Source organism: Squalius cephalus, assembly GCF_949319135.1.
Source record: "Squalius cephalus genome assembly, chromosome: 1".
Taxonomy (NCBI): domain Eukaryota; kingdom Metazoa; phylum Chordata; class Actinopteri; order Cypriniformes; family Leuciscidae; genus Squalius; species Squalius cephalus.
The window spans coordinates 63,903,827-63,924,091 of NC_137122.1; the positions used below are offsets into that span (position 1 = coordinate 63,903,827).

General features: G+C 36.7%; 1 protein-coding gene across 2 annotated transcripts in view; it reads left to right on the top strand.

Moving 5' to 3' along the window:
• Nucleotides 1-2,100: 2,100 nt before the first annotated feature.
• LOC307169716 (E3 ubiquitin-protein ligase rnf213-alpha) overlaps nt 2,101-20,265 on the top strand; it is a 69,727-nt gene continuing 51,562 nt past the window's right edge. Inside the window, exons 1-20 of one of the 2 annotated variants that reach the window (XM_079890493.1) lie at nt 2,101-2,250; nt 4,030-4,148; nt 6,769-6,923; nt 7,317-7,813; nt 7,895-7,970; nt 8,180-8,316; nt 8,458-8,524; nt 9,930-10,090; nt 10,195-10,255; nt 10,440-10,585; nt 11,236-11,406; nt 11,483-11,685; nt 11,772-12,055; nt 12,753-13,012; nt 16,852-17,067; nt 18,380-18,572; nt 18,725-18,780; nt 19,459-19,618; nt 19,723-19,881; nt 19,973-20,071. In XM_079890493.1, coding sequence (XP_079746619.1) covers nt 4,043-4,148; nt 6,769-6,923; nt 7,317-7,813; nt 7,895-7,970; nt 8,180-8,316; nt 8,458-8,524; nt 9,930-10,090; nt 10,195-10,255; nt 10,440-10,585; nt 11,236-11,406; nt 11,483-11,685; nt 11,772-12,055; nt 12,753-13,012; nt 16,852-17,067; nt 18,380-18,572; nt 18,725-18,780; nt 19,459-19,618; nt 19,723-19,881; nt 19,973-20,071 — 3,207 coding nt within the window. In that variant the 5' untranslated portion in view covers nt 2,101-2,250; nt 4,030-4,042. The remainder of the gene's footprint in view (nt 2,251-4,029; nt 4,149-6,768; nt 6,924-7,316; nt 7,814-7,894; nt 7,971-8,179; nt 8,317-8,457; nt 8,525-9,929; nt 10,091-10,194; nt 10,256-10,439; nt 10,586-11,235; nt 11,407-11,482; nt 11,686-11,771; nt 12,056-12,752; nt 13,013-16,851; nt 17,068-18,379; nt 18,573-18,724; nt 18,781-19,458; nt 19,619-19,722; nt 19,882-19,972; nt 20,072-20,265) is intronic. The other variant, XM_079890494.1, reaches the window with a different exon arrangement.

Consider the following 20,265-nt stretch of genomic DNA (forward strand, 5'->3'; position numbering starts at 1 on the left):
AGGAAAGCTGCGGTCCTGGATAAACTCTGCAGTTTCGGGAAGACACCCTTCACACTCATGGGCTACAGAGAGAAAAACACTCATAGGACATGATGATAATGCAGATTATAAAATATTGCTTGATATTGTAACAAGCTGTGATAGGATCAGGATGCCTTGTGGTTCACTTATTTTTAATGGCACCTTTTGTGCGCTTAATTACACACTTATTATGAAATTACGCATACACCATTTACCTTGTTTAACATGTTCACTTTGTCAGCATTTGCTATATCCAGCAAAGTAAACATCAGATTGAAGGGTGATTCCCACAAAACTGTTTTCTGCCAGCTTTTTTGGTTACGCTTTATTTTAAGGTCATTGTTACAGTGTAATTATATATTTAAGTACTGAGTAAAATTAATTAACTACATGTGCTTACTATAGGGTTAGTGTAGGATTAGGGTTTGGTTGAGGGTTAGTTGCATGTAATTATGCATAATTTACTGTTATTACTATGGTAAGTACATGTAACATGTAACAAGGACCCTGTAAAATAAAGTGTTACCGCTTTTTTCAAGTAAATTTAGGTGTCTTTCCAAAAAAACACACTTTGGAGACTCCAAAAGGACACCAAATTATACTGTATAAGGAGTCCATATAATTCTTAAATTTATGCACACATGAAAACAAATACAGAAATGCATTATTTTCAGAATTCACAGTGTATCGTATATGTACAGTACAACAGCAAAGAGCTTGTTTACATTTTAGCCAAACAAAAATGAATGAATGACACACATACACTAACACATTTCACACACATAACACCATGTTTAGGTGTGACTAATATTGTGAAATAATTGCAAAACAATGATACTTCAGTTAAAAATAAAATTATAAACAAAGTCATTTTTTATTGTCATAATGATTTTATAACGTCTAAACATAAATCTGAATTTAAAAAAAACTTGAAATGGCGAATGAGCCAATGAGTGATGCTCTGTAGACATCTAGTGGCGGTTTACATTAGTACAATTTGAGGCAAATACATTAAAGAAATGCCAGAAATTCTCATAAAACTGCAAAACTGTACTGTCAAAACATTAATAAAGTGAGTGGCATTACATTTGTTTGTTTTTAAAAAAAACATTGTTTTGATAGAAAAACACATTTTACTGTGTGTGATCTGGGGAGACCCCAGACATGCTGACTGTACAGTACACCATAAAGGAACAGCACACAAGGGTTAAAAAGCCCCTATATGACAGATGTCAATGAAACAGGTGTCTAGTGTTTCTACATATTTCATAGTAATTATGCACCCACTGGTGGCTAAATTTAACAGTCTAACATTTTAACTGCATATGAAACGTACTTGATTTTGTCCATTGGAAATTGATTGGATGGTTGGAAGGTCGTGGTTTGCTATTGCAATTAATTTTACACATGAATTAAAATAAATAAATAATGATGAGCACGGATAAACCAATTTACAATAATGCAATATTCCATTAAAAAAAAAAAAAAAAAAAAAAAAAAATATATATATATATATATATATATATATATATATATATATATATATATAGGCCTATATATGTCCATTTTATTTCGTGGTGACTTTAAGTGCATTTATTAAGTAATCCTATTAATCACATTTATTCTGTTATTTTATTATTTACATTGCATTATGTTTTAGTTTATGTTCAACCACAGTGAGCGGAACATGTTTAGAATAAATAAGTGTCTTTAAATAAGGGCAAAAAAAGAAAGAAATATAGTTTATTTTCAAAGGGTTTCACTTTCACCTGTGTGGAAGTTTTTTTTTTGTTGTGCCTATTTTATAATTGGGGGGGAATAATACATTAAATATACTTTGACCAGAATAAAAAATAACTGAGGGGAGTGTGGGGGTATTTTCTAAAGGAACTGTACAGTTTGATAAGCATAAGCAATTATAAAATATTATAATATAACATAATTATGAGCAAGAATTTGACCGTTTTATTTGACAGTTTATTAAAATATCAGTTTCATCTCATGATTTCTGAAGAAGTCATGGGTGTTATTGGCTTGTAGTTTTGGATGAACGTGAAACTCACGCCCATTTTTCACGAAACGAAAGTTCAGAGATGTTGAACTTCCTCAGTGTCTTCACTGCGAGACAGTGGAGTGTGTGGACGTGATCAGATCTGTGTGTGTTGTGAGTGTCAAATACACGATGACATGTGTGTTGACCTGTGACAACTGAGCACACCTGCACTACAGGTAAGACGCAAACCTCAGGGTCCACTTGCCTCCTTTATAATAATAATAATCTGTGTGTGTGTTTAGCTTTAGCATGTCACACACACAAGGAAGAGCTCAGACTGCGAGTTCGTCTGGATCGGCCATTAATAATAAATCATACATCATATCGTCTCTTCAGCTAAAATAACTCTCGCACTGGCTCTTTATTATTTTAAGTAAGTAAACTTGTCTGAGCTGATTTCTGGTTAGCTTGCCTGTGAACTAGCGGTGTCGTGTCTGTTCATTTCGGGCTGTGTGTTGTGCACTCTGATTTAATACTAGCTTATTATGCACAGACCGCGATGTTAATCCCTCAATATATGTGAGACGTGTAAGTTTTGTGTTGTTTAATAGGTTAGATAGATTAGAAGATGGTGAAAGATGTGAAATACAGCTTCACCATTCAGACACGTCATGTCTGACGTCAAATAATATAACAAGTGTATATGTAAATAGTATATCCATCTACGCTTGATGATTAAACTCGTAATGTCTGTAAATTATTATAGTTTCATTTTATGGTCGTTTTCTTCTTGCTCGCATTACTTTTAATTCACGGTGAGTTGAGCGACAGCGGCCTCTATTGGGGACTTGGCGACATGTAGAAGTCAACAAGTTTTTTATTTATTTACTCATTTCTATATTAATTTTCGTTTAATTCATATGTTATCCGTTTTAATTTATTTGTTTTAATCGGTTCTTTCGATAATGTTTCTGTTGTGGAAATTTCCACGGAAGTCGGACAAAAGGCGGGCTTTTCCCACAATTCCCAAAGAGGGTTGAGCACAACTAGGTAACGTTAGCAACATATGCGGCTTGGTACTTTCATAAAATCACTTAGCTGTTACTGTTTGCTAAGATACATAATAAAAAAATCACAATTCGAATGATTGACGCTTTGATATCAAGGTGTGTGTGTGTGTGTGTGTGTGTGTGTGTGTGTGTGTGTGTGTGTGTGTGTGTGTCACGGCTCATCCAAACAGAACATGGAGACGGAAATATGTGTTTACAAAATGCTTTCCAGTTAACAATAGCAGTGCAAAATATATTGAATAATGATGATGTAATGTAGAAAAAATCTCTCTCTCTCTCTCTCTCTTTATATATATATATATATATAGGTTCAAATCAAAAGTAGCAGTCTGTATATGGCAAGCCGTTTTGACTTTTATTCATTCCCAAGATATGAATTCTTGAAATCAACAATAAAATTTTCACTAGTTAAAATGTTAATTCTTGATATCAACAATGACATTTTATATTCTATAAATATATTTACTTTTACATTTATTCATTTCTGATATGTGAAATTGGAATAGGAAGAAATCAGTTCCACATAATCAACAATTGAATTTGAATGGCAGCTCAGGATGACATTTAACTAGTGAACATACAATTACATATATCAAGAATTATAGTTTTTACTAGTTGAACTGCAACTTTTGATATCAAGAATTTGTATTTTTGCAAGTGATGGCGTCATGACTGAATGAATAAAGGTCAAACGGTCTTGCCACAGTGAGCGTCTGGTGTGTGTGGCCTGTGTGTTTCCCACTTTTCCTCCGAGTTCCCGAACACATCTGGCGGGAGTGGGACATGTGCTTACTGAGTTTCTAGATGATGAACTTTGATTTATAAGCAAATGGAAATTGAAAGCAATACGGAGTTCTTAGAAATCATGTGACCTCTTGTGTGTGTGTGATTCTGTTATTTAAAAGTGGGCAAATCCCCCTAAACCTCATGCTTTTGCTCCTGCAGACTTCACCTCAGCATGAAGTGTCCTGAATGCAGTCATGAGTCTTTGGACAAGACACCCAAATTCTGCAGTGAGTGTGGCTGTAAGCTGATGATGTCAGAGTCATGTGACACAGCACCGGGTGAGTCATACATCACGTCTCTCTCGCTACGATTTTACCTTCTGTTGCACTTTACAATAAGGTTCATTAGTTAACATGAGCTAAGAATGAACAATACTGCTACAGCATTTATTAATCTTAGTTATTGGGAACGAACGAGCAGTTTTGGACACAGCATCAGATGTGTGAAGGTGTACATGTTTGTCCATCATGAGAAGCGTTTCCCATCTTCTCTTTCCACACAGCTGTTATCATCAGTTGTTGTTGAGGAAAGTCTCTTGTTATTGTGCTGATGCTTAAAGTCATCATGAAATCAATGCACATGTTTCTGCTCTTCTTGTGCGTGATTCATTCAAACGGGTTATTCCAAACGGGGGACATTTTTTCTTTGTAATCTCCCATCAAAATATAGATTTTTCCCACAAATTTCACTTTTCAACCCCTCCCCCAACCACATGTCAGAGTGAAGTTTACACGTTTTCTGTTTTTGCCACTAAATTATAACCAATGATCTATACAATGGAAATGAATCAATACTTTAGCTGGACAATAACTTTATTCTAGATCTGCTGTAAAGCCAAATAAAGCTGCTTTGAAACAATCTGTGTTGTTAAAATAATTGTTTTGTAGTTGTATACATAAAGGTGACCTGACTTGACTAGTATGTTAGGGTTAACAAATTTTGTGCAAATGTACAATTTGAATGGAAACACCCTCATGTTGTTCCAAACTTGATTTTCTGTCTTCTGCGGACCACACAAGTTGTTTTTGTCTGTACAGTGAAAGTTTTCATGCTCCAAAAAGGACATAAAGGTTTCATGAAATTAATTCACACAACTAATAACATCAAACCTCATTGGTTCTTTGTGTCACATAAATTAATAAAAAAAATTGATGTTATTGATGTAACACCATGGGCTGGTTTCACAGAGATAGACTTTGACTATGGCTTAGTGGATAGTCAGACTTCAGATCGACATCTAAATCGGACCGTTGCACAAAGCACTTAAGACTGTGACTATCTTAAGTAGGACTACACTGCAATGCATTCTGGGTAAAATAAGACACTTTTCAAAACAAAAGACATGGCGAATCGAGAGTAAGCACATTCAACCGCTCAGTGCAGTTTACCCCAGCGGAAAACATGTGTTTGTTGGAGGAGTTTAACAGTTACAAGGACATTTTACTTGGGAAATTTAGTGGAGAATGTAGTAACAAGAAGAAATGTTTAAATTATGAGCCATTTTCCCTTTTCTTTTGGCTGTTTGTAATGTAACTGATTGTTACTGCTGGTTGCCAAGGTAACATAGAGTCTTAGACCTAAGTTAGCCTGGGGGTCAGGTGTCTAATTTTTTTAAGTCAGTGAAACAGTCTAACTTGTATTTAGACTAGTCGATGAGCAAATTTTAGACTTGTCTAACATTATAGACCGGTCTAAAATAGCTTTGTGAAACCGGCCGCATATTTTACTTGGGCTCTGTGTACATGAGATGAACAATGCTTAAATTTCATTTGAGAATGAATAACCATTTAAATGTACTAAGTGATTGAAGTTGCATTTGGTGTATGGGTCACGTTGTATTATTACATTCAGAAAGTGTGTAAAATACCAGTGCATGTTTGACATAGTGGTGTTCATTTAAACAATATTTATTCTAAACGCCAAGCCTAAACAAATTTCTGAAACGAAAGTACTACACAGCGGACACACCTCTGCCGGAGGCTGTGTGTGAAGGCAGATAAGTGTGTGTGTGTGTGTTTACTCTCTTTTGCGTGCTTTATGTCAATAGCATTAATGTTTAACTCGCTTTGGAATATAAGTTGCCGCACGTTTCAGATGATAGTCTGGAAATATGGTTTGTTCTTTTTGGTGTTTGAAACTGGAAACGCAAAATATTTAGCATTTTATTCAGTCAAATTTTCAGAAATGTGCTTTAAAACATACAAAGCATTTTAGATGGAAACCCAACAAGACACTTTTCATCATTCAGTGAATTCCAGAGGAATGAAGTCAGGTCTTGCCCTACATGTGTTTTCTGTTGAACATCCAGTTCCACTTAGAAATACTCCATATTACAGAACCAAAATGGGTTGAGAACGACGTTTCATGTTTTACTTTGGTCAAGTCAAGTCACATTTATTTATAAAGCGCTTTTTTACAATAAAGAACGTTTCAAAGCAGCTTTACAGAGATAACAGGAAAATAATGCAACAGAGTTTGTTACAGTCCAGCTTATTTAATTTCAATGATGTTTAATTTTTGTTGGAAAAAATATATTAATTTAGTTCATTTATATATATAGCCGCTCTGGAGAAAACCCAGTTCTCAGTTCTCATATAATAGTGTCAATGCAGGAAGATCAAAAATATTGTTGAATATTAAATGAAATGTCCCCAACTAATCAAGCCTAAGTGCTAACCGATTTTGTTATTTACTACACCATTTGAACAGATCTGATTTCATCATTCAAGGAATGTGACAGTCAGTCCTAAAGATAGGATTTGAGACTAGAATTAGGTGAAGTGTGAACAAAGCCTTCGTAAGAGGATATCAGTAGTTTTAGTCTGAGTGTGTGTGTGTGTGTGTGTGTGTGTGTGTGTGTGTGTGTGTGTGTGTGACCTTTGCTTTTGTGTTTATCAGCCAAGGCACAAGACAAGTCTCACTCATCCTCAAACATTGACACAGATGCAGCAATGACTGATCTCAGACCTGAGTCTGAAGCGCTGGATCTCCAGAATGCCAATGTTTCTCCCAAGCGTCCAAATGAAGATGCCCTCCCGAGCCCGAAGAAAAAGGTGCTGGAGATGAAAATCAATTTAACATTTAAACAGTCCTGGAGTTTTTTTTTTTTTTTTCTTAAGGTCCTTGCACACCGAGTCCGAAATTTTCACACGTTTAAAAAATAAACACGACCTCACGTTTTGTGTCAATCACGTTTACACACTGCCTCCAAAACATTCGTCCGTCATAAAATAATTCGGATCGGGTTCGATTTTCTGCGTTTTCTGCTCCATATCTCAGGCATTTTGAGAAGTGTTTTGACAATTCAGAGCCACCGAATCACGAATACGAAAAAAAACATGCGAAAATTTCGGATTCGGTGTGCAAGGAGTTTTTTTTTTTATGTTTTTTTATTCTGAGGTTCTGTTGTTGGTGATTAATTATTTTTCTTCATCGTGCTCCTACAGAAAAGAAAGAAAAAGAAGAAAAAAGCTGGTGTTGCGGAGGAGACTTCGTCCCTGACCTCTGAACTCTCTGATATATCTCTGACTGATAAAGAGAAGAGGATGGAGGAAGACCACTCTTCTGACAGTGATGGCTCTTACTGCGCTGTAGAGGATATGCCTAAAGCAGCCGAGTCTGAGACCCACACCACTGGGAGAGCTCAGTCTGATGGTAGTGGAGCGACTGGAGAGCTGATCAGCACCAGCGCTTCTCCACCAGTGTCAGAAGAAGCAGATCAGCACACTGAGAAAGAGAAAGCTGAACAGAAGAAGAGTAAATCCACTGCTCTCGATCAGAACGCCAACATGGACCAGAACGCCAACATAAAGAGTAGTCAGATGGAGACGGACCATCAGGATGAGGACCCATCCAGTCAACAGAAGAATACAGCTTCTGAGAAACACACTGACAGTGGGGAAGCAGAAACCAATACAGGGGTTCAGCCTGGTAAAACAAAGAAGTATGGAAAAGCCTTTGTTTTTTGATAAATGCTGCTTTTTTTCATTGAAATGTCCAATAATACTGTATACTTTGACTTTAGAAATGACAGAAATCAGAAGAATGAACAACAGAAATCATCACAGGAAATGGTATTTGGTCAACAGAGTAAACCCAAGGTAAACATGTTAATAAATTAAAAAAAAATTTATATAAATATAAATGTATATATAAATCAGACATGGTTATCAGCTAACATTGTCGACCTCAACGAGCCCAAATGTTAGTTGATTCATTGGCCAGACTGTTACTGGAAATGGAAACATGGAGCAAACATACTGCAAACATGGAGTTAAACGATGACATTGTGTGTTTATTTTGCGTTTAGAAGAGTCCAGGTTCCAGTGGAGATTCGGTGACGAGTGAGAAGCAGAAGTCTGCTAGTTCTGACCAGAAAACTGAATCTGAAAGTGGGGAAACAGACACCAATAAAGGAGTTCAGCAAGGTTCATCTAAAAACAAAAAGTATGACAAAGCCTTTGATGTATTTTGATAAATGCTTCTTTGTCTCCTTTTTAAAATGGGTTTTTCATGTGTTTTTTTTTTTTTTTTTTTTTTGTAAAATGTCAAATAATAATGTATACTTTTACTTTAAAAAAAATACAGAAATCAGAAGAATGAACCACAGAAGCCATCACAGGAAGTGGCATCTGGCCCACAGAGCAAAACCAAGGTAAACAAAAATGTTATATATATATATATATATATATATATATATATATATATATATATATATATATATATATTTTATACAACAGTTTGTTCTGGTTCTCAATTCTAATTGGCTGAGAGCCTTTTCCAGGTCTGTTTGTGATTGTGATTTCCACTTTAAAAGTTACCTTATTAAACCATTAGATGTTGGCAAAGACTGTCTTTATGAGTGAGTCAGGACGTTTATAATATGCATTTATTATTTATTATGGAAAAGCACATACTCTCTTTCTCCTGCTCTCTCTCCCACTCAAACGCACACACATACACACACTCGCACAGAAACGTGTTGTCAGCGCTGATCTGACGATTTTATCAGTCAAATAGTTTATCAGTTAAATATTTCAACTCAGATCAATATTTCATGTCTAATTATTTACTCATGTGGCAAGTAGTCGTGTAATAAGCGGGATAATGTACATCCAGCCAGTTGTTATCGCAGAATAAACCCCTTAAGTGTGATGCAGGACCCCTCCGCTTCACGTCCTGATCACCCTGTCACTTTATTCTGCGATAACAACCAGCTGGATGTACATTATACCTTACTTAACATACCACTGGATGGCACAATTGACCAATCAGAATCAAGTTTTCCACAGAGCTGTATAATAAGGCTCTATATCTATATTTATATACATACTGTATATAGAAAATGAAAATAAGAAAATGTCAACCTCAAAGATGAATATATATTGTATATAATATGAATGAATGAATATACAGTGCTATGCATAAGTTTAAACACCCATGCTAAAGTTGACTAAAAAGAGGAATAAAAAATCATCTTTTGGAAATTGAACTTAATGCCTTAATTTAGAGATTGGCATGGAGTACTTTCCATAAGTTCATCTCTCAATGCAAATCAAACTAGCTAATAGGCTAACTGAAATAAAACCATGCCAATCTCTAGGTATGGTGAAGGCTATGTGATGATGTGGGGCTATTTTAATTCCAAAGGCCAAGGGAACTTTATCAGGATGCATAGTATCCTGGATCCATGAAGTAACTGGCCTTTAAAAATAAAAATCTGCCTGCCTCTATGGGAATTTAACATAGGGGTGTCCAAACTTATGCACCCTGTATTTTAAGGAAGAACATTTATTTATTTACGATACAATAGAAAATTGGTGTCCTTAAAGGTTGGATTTTTCCTAATTTTTTAAATTAAGGCATTAAGTTCAATTTCCAAAAGATGATTTTTTATTCCTCTTTTAGTCAACTTTAGCATGGGTGTCTAAACTTATGCATAGCACTGTCTATATATATATATATATATATATATATACATTATATATATGTTTAGTCTGTTACTAGAAATTACAAACATGGAGTGAAATTATGACTTTTTGTGTTTATTTTGCATTTAGAAGAATCAAGGTTCCGGTGGAGATTCGGCAGTGAAGGTTGAGCAGAGTGAGAAGCAGCGTTCAACTCGTTCTGGCCAGAAGAAAACACAATCTGAGAAACAAACTGAAAGTGGGGAAACAGAAACCAATACAGACAATCAGAATGTATCGCATTCAAAAAAGTATGCCAAATAATTTAATGAATTGTGATAAATGCCTCCTTTTTTTTTTTCTTTTTTTTTCAAATGACAGTAATATACTTTGTACTTTTATACTTCAATTACAGAAATGAGGAACCACAGGAGTCATCACAGAAAATGGTGTTTGGCTCAGAGAGTGTACTCAAGGTAACATGCGTTCACAAGGGTGTCAGTAAATTTGGGAACTGGCCCAAGAAAGATCTAAAACACTGGCTAATCAGGCGCTGATAAACTCAGAGAGCCCAAATTTGATTCGTAGACCAAACTGACATATTGAGTTTGCACACAGTAGGTAGGAAATGTTGACTCTTTCTGTTTATTTTGCATTTAGAAGAATGACGGATCCAGTGGAGATTCAGCAGTGAAGGCGGAGCAGAAGCAGCAGCAATCTCCCCATGGGAAGAAAGATCCTGCTGCCCACAGCAAAAACAGTGAAAGTGCCAATACAAAAAGTCAGAATGAACCGCCTTCAAAAAGGTATGCAGATTCAACCTTAGCCTCATTTTCATGCATGTAAAATTCAATACACTGACTGGGATAACTTTCACAACTGTTTTATGGAGTTTTTGTCTGCTTAACACTTTAGAACCTGAAGCTAAAATAGGTGTTTTTCACATATTTTGATTTTTTTTTACTGTACAATTCTAAAACAATGTGCTATCTTCATATGTCAAGGTGTCATCTTTTTCAGAAAAAGATTAGCTTTCAACAAATTACAGTTATTTACCATTATTGTGTGTGGTGAGTCTGTAAATAGAATTTAAATAGACAAAAATAAAAAAAAGAGAATAAATTTACTGATTTTTATATAGAAAAAAAACAGAAAAAATCACGAACGAAAGAAACTAACACTTTCAATTTGAAAAATGAACTGTAATACATATATACAAGTCTTTTTTGTGAATGTGTTATGGTCATGCTATGCTACATGCTAGGCTACATGCTAATGTGTTAATCTGTTATTTACATTATCTTTTTTTTTTTATTGAATTATTATTATTTTTTTCATACAGGTTTTTGCTATGGTATCGAAATTGGTACCGAAATTAATGCAGTTTTACTGGTACTGACTACTGAAATGTTGATACCTTGACAACACTGATCTTCTCAATATTTTTTAATTGCAGAAATCCAACACCAACTCAGCATATAAGTTCCAGTGACAGACTTACCATTTACTTTCACGCAGTCCTGTCAAAAGACTTCAAGTTTAACTTAGAAGAGGATCGTGTCTTCATAAGGGCTGGTGGTCGCATGAGTGACTGGGAAAATAATCTGGCTGAACTGTCTGTGTCACGGTAAGTAAGGATTTTCTGGACCAATTATTTATCATTCCTTACTATACCCAGATGCTTGAAAACGGCTTAATTTCAGGGATCTTGGAGAGCATGGATTTCTTGTTGAAGGGAAATTTGTATGCAAAAAGAACAGTGCAGAAGCTGTGTCCATCCCATACAAGTATGTTATCTATAAAGAAAAAAAGCAGAAGTATGAGTACGAATACATCTACAAACTAGATGCAAAAGAAACCACCAACAGATGCCTGTTTGTCAAACCAGCTCTCCTAAATAATGAAGGTAGGTGAAGCTCATTAAAAGTCTACAATCAAGTTTAATTTTTATTTTTTTTACCAGACTTAATTTGTTCTTGTGGTATATTGCAGGGGAATGGCATCAGTATGACGATATAATCTGCGCAGAACCATCTAAGGTGAAACGGTTCAAAGAAGTCTTTTGGTCTGATCAAAAGAAAGGTGTAATAGAGGGAAGAGAAATTGCTGGTACAGTCATGCTGGAAACTATCTTTGACCTCCTGAGAAACTGGAGCAAAATCAACCTCAGCAGCTTCTTCAGTCAACTCAGACAGTTTTATGAAGTCTATGCAAACCCTTTTGTATTCGAAGAGAAAGAGAAAAAATGGTTCTCACTCGATTACGGTGAAAAAGATGTAAGTTAACCATGTGCATCTCCGCATATACTGAACACATTCATACATTACAGTAGTGATGGGAGAAACAAAGCTTTTTGAAGCTTTGAATCTATTGAACCAATTGCTTTGCAAAATTATTAAATATTTTGAAGCACACCTCACAGTGACCCCGCTGGTCAAAACATGCAACTGCAGCAAAAAACGTGCATTAAATCACCTTTTACAAACCAATTGCAAATGTTTTATTGAAGGTGTAATCTATTAAATGCTATTAACAAATCATCTAATACTAAAAAGATGTGTTATTGATAATAATGGGTTCTATTTGTTTTTGATGTGACGCGCTATGCTACTCTTGTCCGCTGAAAAAAGGGTGTAATTTTCAACATCCACGGACAGCATAACGTCTAGCGATCTTCCCCCACATCTTAATCTTTATAAAATCTATAAAAATCTAGATTGAAGTGATGTTGTGGAGGTGATCTGATGGAAATGTCTGTCACATTGTGATAAATTGCAGGAAAGTTTTGGCTGCTTGGTTTCAATAAATGCTGTTTTTGCAGTGTGGAGGAATATATGCCAAAAGATAAAAGAAAATGTTATTCCTCATGTCATGGCCTACTTTAAGACTGCAGACTGAAAGAGATTAACTAGTGCTCAAATGCAGTTGTAAATTTGAAATTCTTTACATATCGTCTCATTTTCATCCTGTCAGGTGAGCAGGCTTCTGAAGCAGTTCATGCTGGAGCAGGTGACCCCAGATCTACAGAAGGACAGCGAGGGAAAGAGTGCTTTCATCAAGGAGCCACTGAAGGCTGCCCTCATCATGCTGTATGTGTGGAGACAGTATCGTCTAGAATTAGACAATGGAGTTCTTTCTCGTCTCTGCACTGCCCTCTGCCTGCCCAAACTACCTAAGGATGAATTCCTGTCCTTCTGGACTGACTTAACAGAATCGTTCTCAGAAATAAAAACGTGAGTACAGTTATCTTATCATCATGTCTAATTACTGTATGTAAATTAGTCTGTATTTAGTGAAAATGTACAAGTACATTACCTTACTACCGTATTTGTAAAATAGGCCTTTGAAGTAAGTTTACTTAATCCTTCTGAGTAATTACTTCAAAGGCCTATCTTACAAAGCCGGTTTAAGTGGCTACCCAGATTTTCAGCAAACTCTGGTTTTGCACATTTGAATTTAGCAGTTGATCACGCGGCATAGTGAACGTTGTAATCACACCGGTGTGATCGCACACTAAAAAGAGTTCAAATCCTTAAAATTGTGCTGTTATGGAGCTCTGCAGTATGTAATTGCAGTACTACAAAACTGCTTCAGATGAAATTCAGTTAATTTTTTTTGGTAGTTATCTCTGAGTCCATGCTTGTCTTCTGCAGCTCAGTGGTCGTTGTTTAGCAACGTAGTACCCATTCGGACAAAGCTTTGCCAAGTCTATCGGTCGCTGTGTGCTCCCAGGTGTTAAGATCCGTGTGTCACTTTTTGAAAGCACTAGCACAGCTGAGGCATAGGTTTATTTCAGTGTCAATGTTGAATTTGGAAGAGTGAGGGCTGCTGAGGTGTGTGTACTGAATCTTTAAGTTTAGTACTATCAACATGGATTGCTGGGGAAAGACGCAGGGCCCTATTTTATCGATCTGAAACGCAAGTATCAAACGCGAAACGCAAGTAACTTTGTGGGCGGATCTCAGGCGCTGTTGCTATTATACCGGCGGGATAAATGACGCAATCTAAAATGTGTTGGTCTGAATTAGCTTGGGGATGGAGAAAGACACCCAAATTAGCTTCGGTTAAACAGGCGTATAATAATTTGGGTTAATGTGTAAGCTAGATTTATGCATATTTTTTCACATCTTCATGGACACAACAATGATTTCCCTCATGTGTTAATATTTTTCCTTGTAATAATGTAGCCTATGATTTGCAAAAATGAGAACTGCTGCTTCTGTGTAGATGAGAGAAGCAAAGTGTATGTGCGTTGTGTACACGCTACATTATGGCCAAGCATGCGCCCTTAAAATAGCATATGAATAACATGCGCAACGCGCCACTGACTTTAGACGAGGTTTCTCCTGGTCTGTGGCGGAATTGTTTTCTGAAACTGCAAAATAGCACCAGGGAACGTTTGCGCCAGAACACGCCTCCTCTTTTCAGTGAACCGGCCCCAGGAGCGCAAGTCCATTCCCTAATTTACCAACGTGCGTCTGTGGAGGGAAAAGTCCGCTGTGCGTCGAGTGCAAAATAGCAATGATACATGCGTCGGTGTAGATAGGGCCCGCAGTGTTTTATTTCTGATTTGTGATGCACAGGATGCATTGCAAGTCCTCCTCTGAGAGGGACACTTAAGCCCCTTTCACACAGAGATTCCGGAAAATACACGGATAAAGTGACCCAGGATGTGACCCGGGTTCGTTTGATTTTGGTTCATTCACACTGCCAGTGATTTTCCTGAATCAGAGAGTGCGTTCACACACAAGCTGCACAAATCCCGTAAAGACACGTGACATCAATGTGACTTGTAATGTCTCAGCAGCGTCTTAAGTTTGCTTATGAGCTGCGATTTCTCTCTCAAGAAACCACGCTTGTGCATTTTTTTCTCTGATTCGATCATAAACTTGTGCGTTACGTACCGTTTCACTAGCTGGCGAACGATCCCGCGCTTCAGCGTCATCACTACGACATGGCATTATTACGGCTTTTGTTCACACAGTGCGGGACTGTACACGGCAATGTTACTAGGTCCCCAACCCGGCATCGATGCCGGCATCAATTCCGGGTCGTGTTTGCGTTCACACAGAAGGCGTTCTGGCAATTTGCCGGCAATTTCCCGGGTTCAAAACGCTGTGTGAAAGGGGCTTTAGACTTTGTCGTATCATATCATGGTAGGATATCATGGTAGTCTTACTTTTTGTTGATGGTTAGTAGATTTCCATCAATTCTGTACATGATTTTAACTCCCTGGGGGAAAAATCCCAGATGGAAAATAGTAACGATAAGGACAGAGAACAGGGTAGGTGTGATTTACACATTCTTGTTTAACTCCGGTGTAACCTTAAAGAGCTCAGTTTTGTAGTTTGTACTGCGGCTGACATATTTTCATGTCTCGGTACATGGATGTGCATTTGTCAGGTCAGCATATTTTTACAGAACCAGCCAGAGAGTCTGACAATTCACTGAATCAAAAGCTTAGCTGGGATTTATAAACGGTATTTATGGTGGTTGATTTTATTTCTGGCGTTTTTCTTGGAGTTGACGAGCAGTGAATTCCCTGTTTGTGGGAGTTTCACTCTGAGACTTTGGAAGAATGTTTTCTGATAAAGAGACGAGTCTGTTGTAGGACAGAACTGAAATGCCATGGTAGTGTCCACAGATTGCCTTGTCAATTTATATAGAGATTATATATATTTTTATATTAAATATATAGAGACTATAAGAGCATCCCTAAGTTCTGCAGGGATTTCCTCCTTGTCCCATATTTTCAGGAGCAGGGCATGGATGTCGCAGAGAAGATTTTGACCACCTGCTTCTAAGATTTCAGATGGAATTCTGTCATTCTTGCAGCTTTGTTGCTTTTCTCCTTCCTGAAGTTGTCCTGCACATTTCTCATGCTGGATGATTCCTCTATTGGCTGCTGATGAAGTCAATGTGGAGCCTCCATCTCAGGAGTGCAGTCCCTGTTCAGGAGATCCTCATATGTGCTCCTTCCACCTGTTTTTTATGGATGCATCATCCTTCAGCAGTGTAATACCGTGTCTACACCCGACACGAGCAACATGACAAGCCATCATTATAATAAGTGATTTTGTCTAAACTCGATGCGGCACAGCATGACACAACAAATCCCACAAGGCGATTTTTTTCGCATTTCGTGGAGAGAGAGAGCGCGATTGCGTACAGAGAGGCCTTACCAGCTGCTAGATCTGCTTATTTTCAACCCTATTAGAAGAAGAAGAAAAAAAACCCTAGGTATTTATTTGAAACAGTGGTTAAGTTAACGAAAATAAAGCTTCAAGCCCAGACGTTTCCAAGCAAAACAACAGTAGTGACTTTATGAACTTTACTTACAAGATTGATAATATCAGGGAGAAAATTATAACTATGCAACCGTCTACTACAGTATCGCATCAGGCAGTGCATTGTAGTCTCCCTGAGGAAAAATTCGATTCATTCATTGCTATAGAAGAGGAAGAATTTACTAAACTCATTAAATCATATAAAACGACAACATGTGTGTTAGACCCTATACCGACTAAGCTACTGAAAGAGATGCTTCCAGAGGTCATAGATCCTCTTCTTAATATCATTAATTCATCTTTGTCACTAGAATATGTACCGAAAACTTTTAAGCTGGCTATGATTAAACCGCTTGTTAAAAAAACGCAACTTGATCTTACAGAATTAGTCAATTACAGGCCGATCTCGAATCTACCTTTTCTGTCAAAGATACTAGAAAAGGCAGTATCCTCACAACTATTTTCCTTTTTAGAAAGAAATGGTATCTGCAAGGATTTTCAGTCAGGATTTGCTGCATTTGATGCTAATGACCACAACATTCTTTTGAATAGACTCGAAAATGATGTTGGCATTAGTGGAATTGCATTAGCATATCAGTTTGCAGCAGTAAATGAAGAGATGTCTTATCGATCACAAGTTCAGTATGGCGTACCACAAGGCTCAGTACTAGGACCGCTGCTGTTCACTCTGTACATGCTACCCTTGGGAGATATCATTAGGAAGCATGGCATTAGTTTTCACTAAAATGATTTAAAATGTCTTGTAACATTTCTTCCCCCTTCAGCTTGTCTGAGATGGTGGAAGCGCTGATCAACAGAGTGAGATCTGCCAACATGACCAGATGGATCATCGTAATTCCACTACTGCACCTTCTCAAAGGATCTTCAAAACCATTCGAGCCAGTGTTTAACAAGATCAACCCAAACTATGGGCAAAGCTGGGCTGGACTGCAGGGACTCAAATCATCTGACGTTCTTTCCATTGGAAGCCAAGATCGAAGGTGTTAAATCTCTCTGTTCAAATTACATTTTCCAAATGTTTGAATTGAATATAAAAAATAATTGGAAAAAAATCCAGGTCCAGGCACTCAGTAGGATGCAAAAGTTAAAAAGCCTTTATTATTTTAAAGGGCTAAAGCATTAAAACACCAACACGTATCGGCCCACTGGCCTTCATCAGGGTGTTGGTAACAAACAAACAGAATCAAGCCATACTTTTAGTTGTACTGATTTCAGGTGTGCCACTCTGGCACTTGCAACACAATTTCTTTACCACTAGAGGCAGTAGTTCAGGTCATGTCTAATATACCAGAGGTTAAACCAAACAAGACCTAATGAGACATCTCCAAGTGGAAGAACAGGAGTGACACTACTGCAAACATCCAATGTACTCCACACAATATGCACCAAAAGTCAATAAACCAGTTACACATCATAATTCTTAATTCATAGTCAAGATGGTTCTAAAACAACATGAATAGTGTGAAAAAATGGCAATTGGGTCTATTGCATTCAAAACCTAGTCATCATTTACGAACAGCAATATACTGTCCCTATAGAGACACAACAATTATAAAAAGGGTGAAAGGTCAAAATCTTCATTGAGACCTGGATAACTAGTGGCCCTCAAGGAATAGATCCAATATGTCTCCCTCTGTTTAAGGCGTTTGATTATATCCCCACCCCTGGCATCAAGGCGAACAGCCTTGTGGAAGAAATTGAATATGTTCTATATGTTTGCATTTTCTTATATTCATAGAATCTTAGAAATATGATGATAATCAGATGAATGTAGTGTTGATGCATACCCTTATGAATATACGTATGTGTATGTCCTTGTATATGACCGGACAAAAGTTAATGTGACTGAATGTATGACCGAGACAGAGAGTCTCCATTCAAGGGTGTAATATAATTAAATAAGATAGACAAATCTAAACAATATGTTAGTTATGGCTAAGATGTATCTTGATGTAGCCTCGGGAAAACAACCTTGGGGGCGGAACAACTATAAAGAATGAAGGATCGTTGTCACACTCTGCAGGCACTTTGTAATGACCTTTCCTTGCAAGGGAATAAATAATTGTTAAAGACAATTGATACCTGTTTGTCTCTTATTCAGTGATGTAAAATTGTTTGCCACTACAGCCTCAATACCCACTACTCGTAAGGTCGAATCCCTCCCATGTTGAATTGAATGTTTGAACTTTTAGAACAAGTTGCCATTAAACGTTTAACTCACTTATGTTTTAGTGGAAAGTATTGTATCAGGAATTTTTGTTTCTTATTTTTGACTGAATTCCTCTAATTTAGGTCGATATTGAACCTCATGAAGACACATGGACATTTGGTTGAGGTAGACAGACTGCTGGCCCGGTCTTGGATGTATCTGATGACTGTAGATGAGTTGGTCGAGTGCAGCTCCATCATACATGTAGAGCTCCTGGACATCCTGCATCTTTTCACCATGAAATGCCCCAATGATATATCCTACAGCACAACCACAGTGAGTATCAATCCATCACCAGAAATAACCATATATTGTACAAACCAAAACAGATGACAGTTTTTAGCATACAATATACCTTTGACAAACAAAAGGAACAAAAAGCAGCAGTTCGGGATTTGTATATTTAATTATTATTATTTTTATCTTAGGGTGTTTCAGAGACTCTGGCACACATTCAAAGTCACTTGCTCGAACAAAGTTACAGGTAAAGGTCTTCTACAAATTTTAAAGGAAAAATCTGTTTGTTTCCTTCTGATATTGTTTCTATATCTGAATAAACTCAGGAATTATATAAATAATATATTTTTTAATGATTTGGTATTGAAATGTTTCACAAATGGAAATAATTGGGACCCAAGCAAATCTGAAAATTAGAGAATTTGAACACACTTGCCACATTTGAAAAATATTTTGTTTGCATTTCCTTAAATACACTGTTTTGGGAGTTTTTGTGATTTTTCTTTCTTTTTTTTCTTTTTTTTTTTGAGCCAATCAGTTGAGCTGTAATTGGCATGTGACTGATCAGCTTATTAATATATAAACTCCTTGCAGCAAATGGGGGAAAATAGACCTCCAAAAATAAATTATCACTGTTGTAACCTCTGCTTAAATATAATGATTTATTATTATTATTTTATTTATATGCTTTTAAGTGATGGTCCAGAACCAGTTTCATGGGGAAAATGGTTATTTTGCCATTTTTACCAGTATTGAGTAAAATAGCAAATCATGGTTGATGTTGCGTTCGTTTAGGGTTGAGTTAAAATATAAGTTCATGTTGATTTCATTATCAACAGGCCACTCTCAAACATTTAATTGGCTTGTATGTGGTAACATTTCTCTGGGGGTCTCTAGCTTAAACTTGCTTTCATTACTGTTGCAGCTGTCTGAATGAGGCTTATGGCATTCAGTGCATACAAGCAACTTGCAAACTTCTTGAGAAGGTCTGCAAAGGAATTAATTACTACGGCTATTCCCAAAATTTCACTGATACTCCTGTTGCTTGCATGAACCTTGTGGCCTCTGTATCAGGATTTGCCCAGGTATTCCATCCTAAGATCATATTATCTTTGTTTTAAATTACTGATTACAAACATAAAAGACATAAAATTGACTCAATATGCCTGAATATTTGTTCAAACCTAAGAAAACACAACAAACAGACGCTTTTCCTGAGAAGACTCTTGCGTTACTCAATGATGCCAAGCAAACTGTGAGAGCGTGGATCAGACAAACTTTCAAAAGCAAGCTTTTGAACAATCCCTATCTATCTATATCAGCGATCAGCTTCACCAAAGAGATTGAGGTAAGCAGAATAAGTATGATCATACAAAATGGTAGATTCCCTCTGAATCTATATTGTTTATTATAATGATGTTTTTTGTTCTGCTTTACAGATGTGGAATAACGTAATTGCAATAGATTTCATGAGTAAGGACTTCACTAAAGAATGGAAAGAAACCTTTACACGAGACTTTGAGGGGAAATATCAACTGGTAATGTTACACAGTTCTAGTATACACATCTGGGAGGGTTGGGAGTCAAGAACCGGTCCATTATTTTTATTTATTTTTTAAAAATTTGTATGATTTGCTTTCATTTTCTTACAAACAAGTGAGAATGTAAAACATACATTTGCTCAATCAGATAAATAAAAACCACAAAGACGCAAATAATCTGCTACTAACAT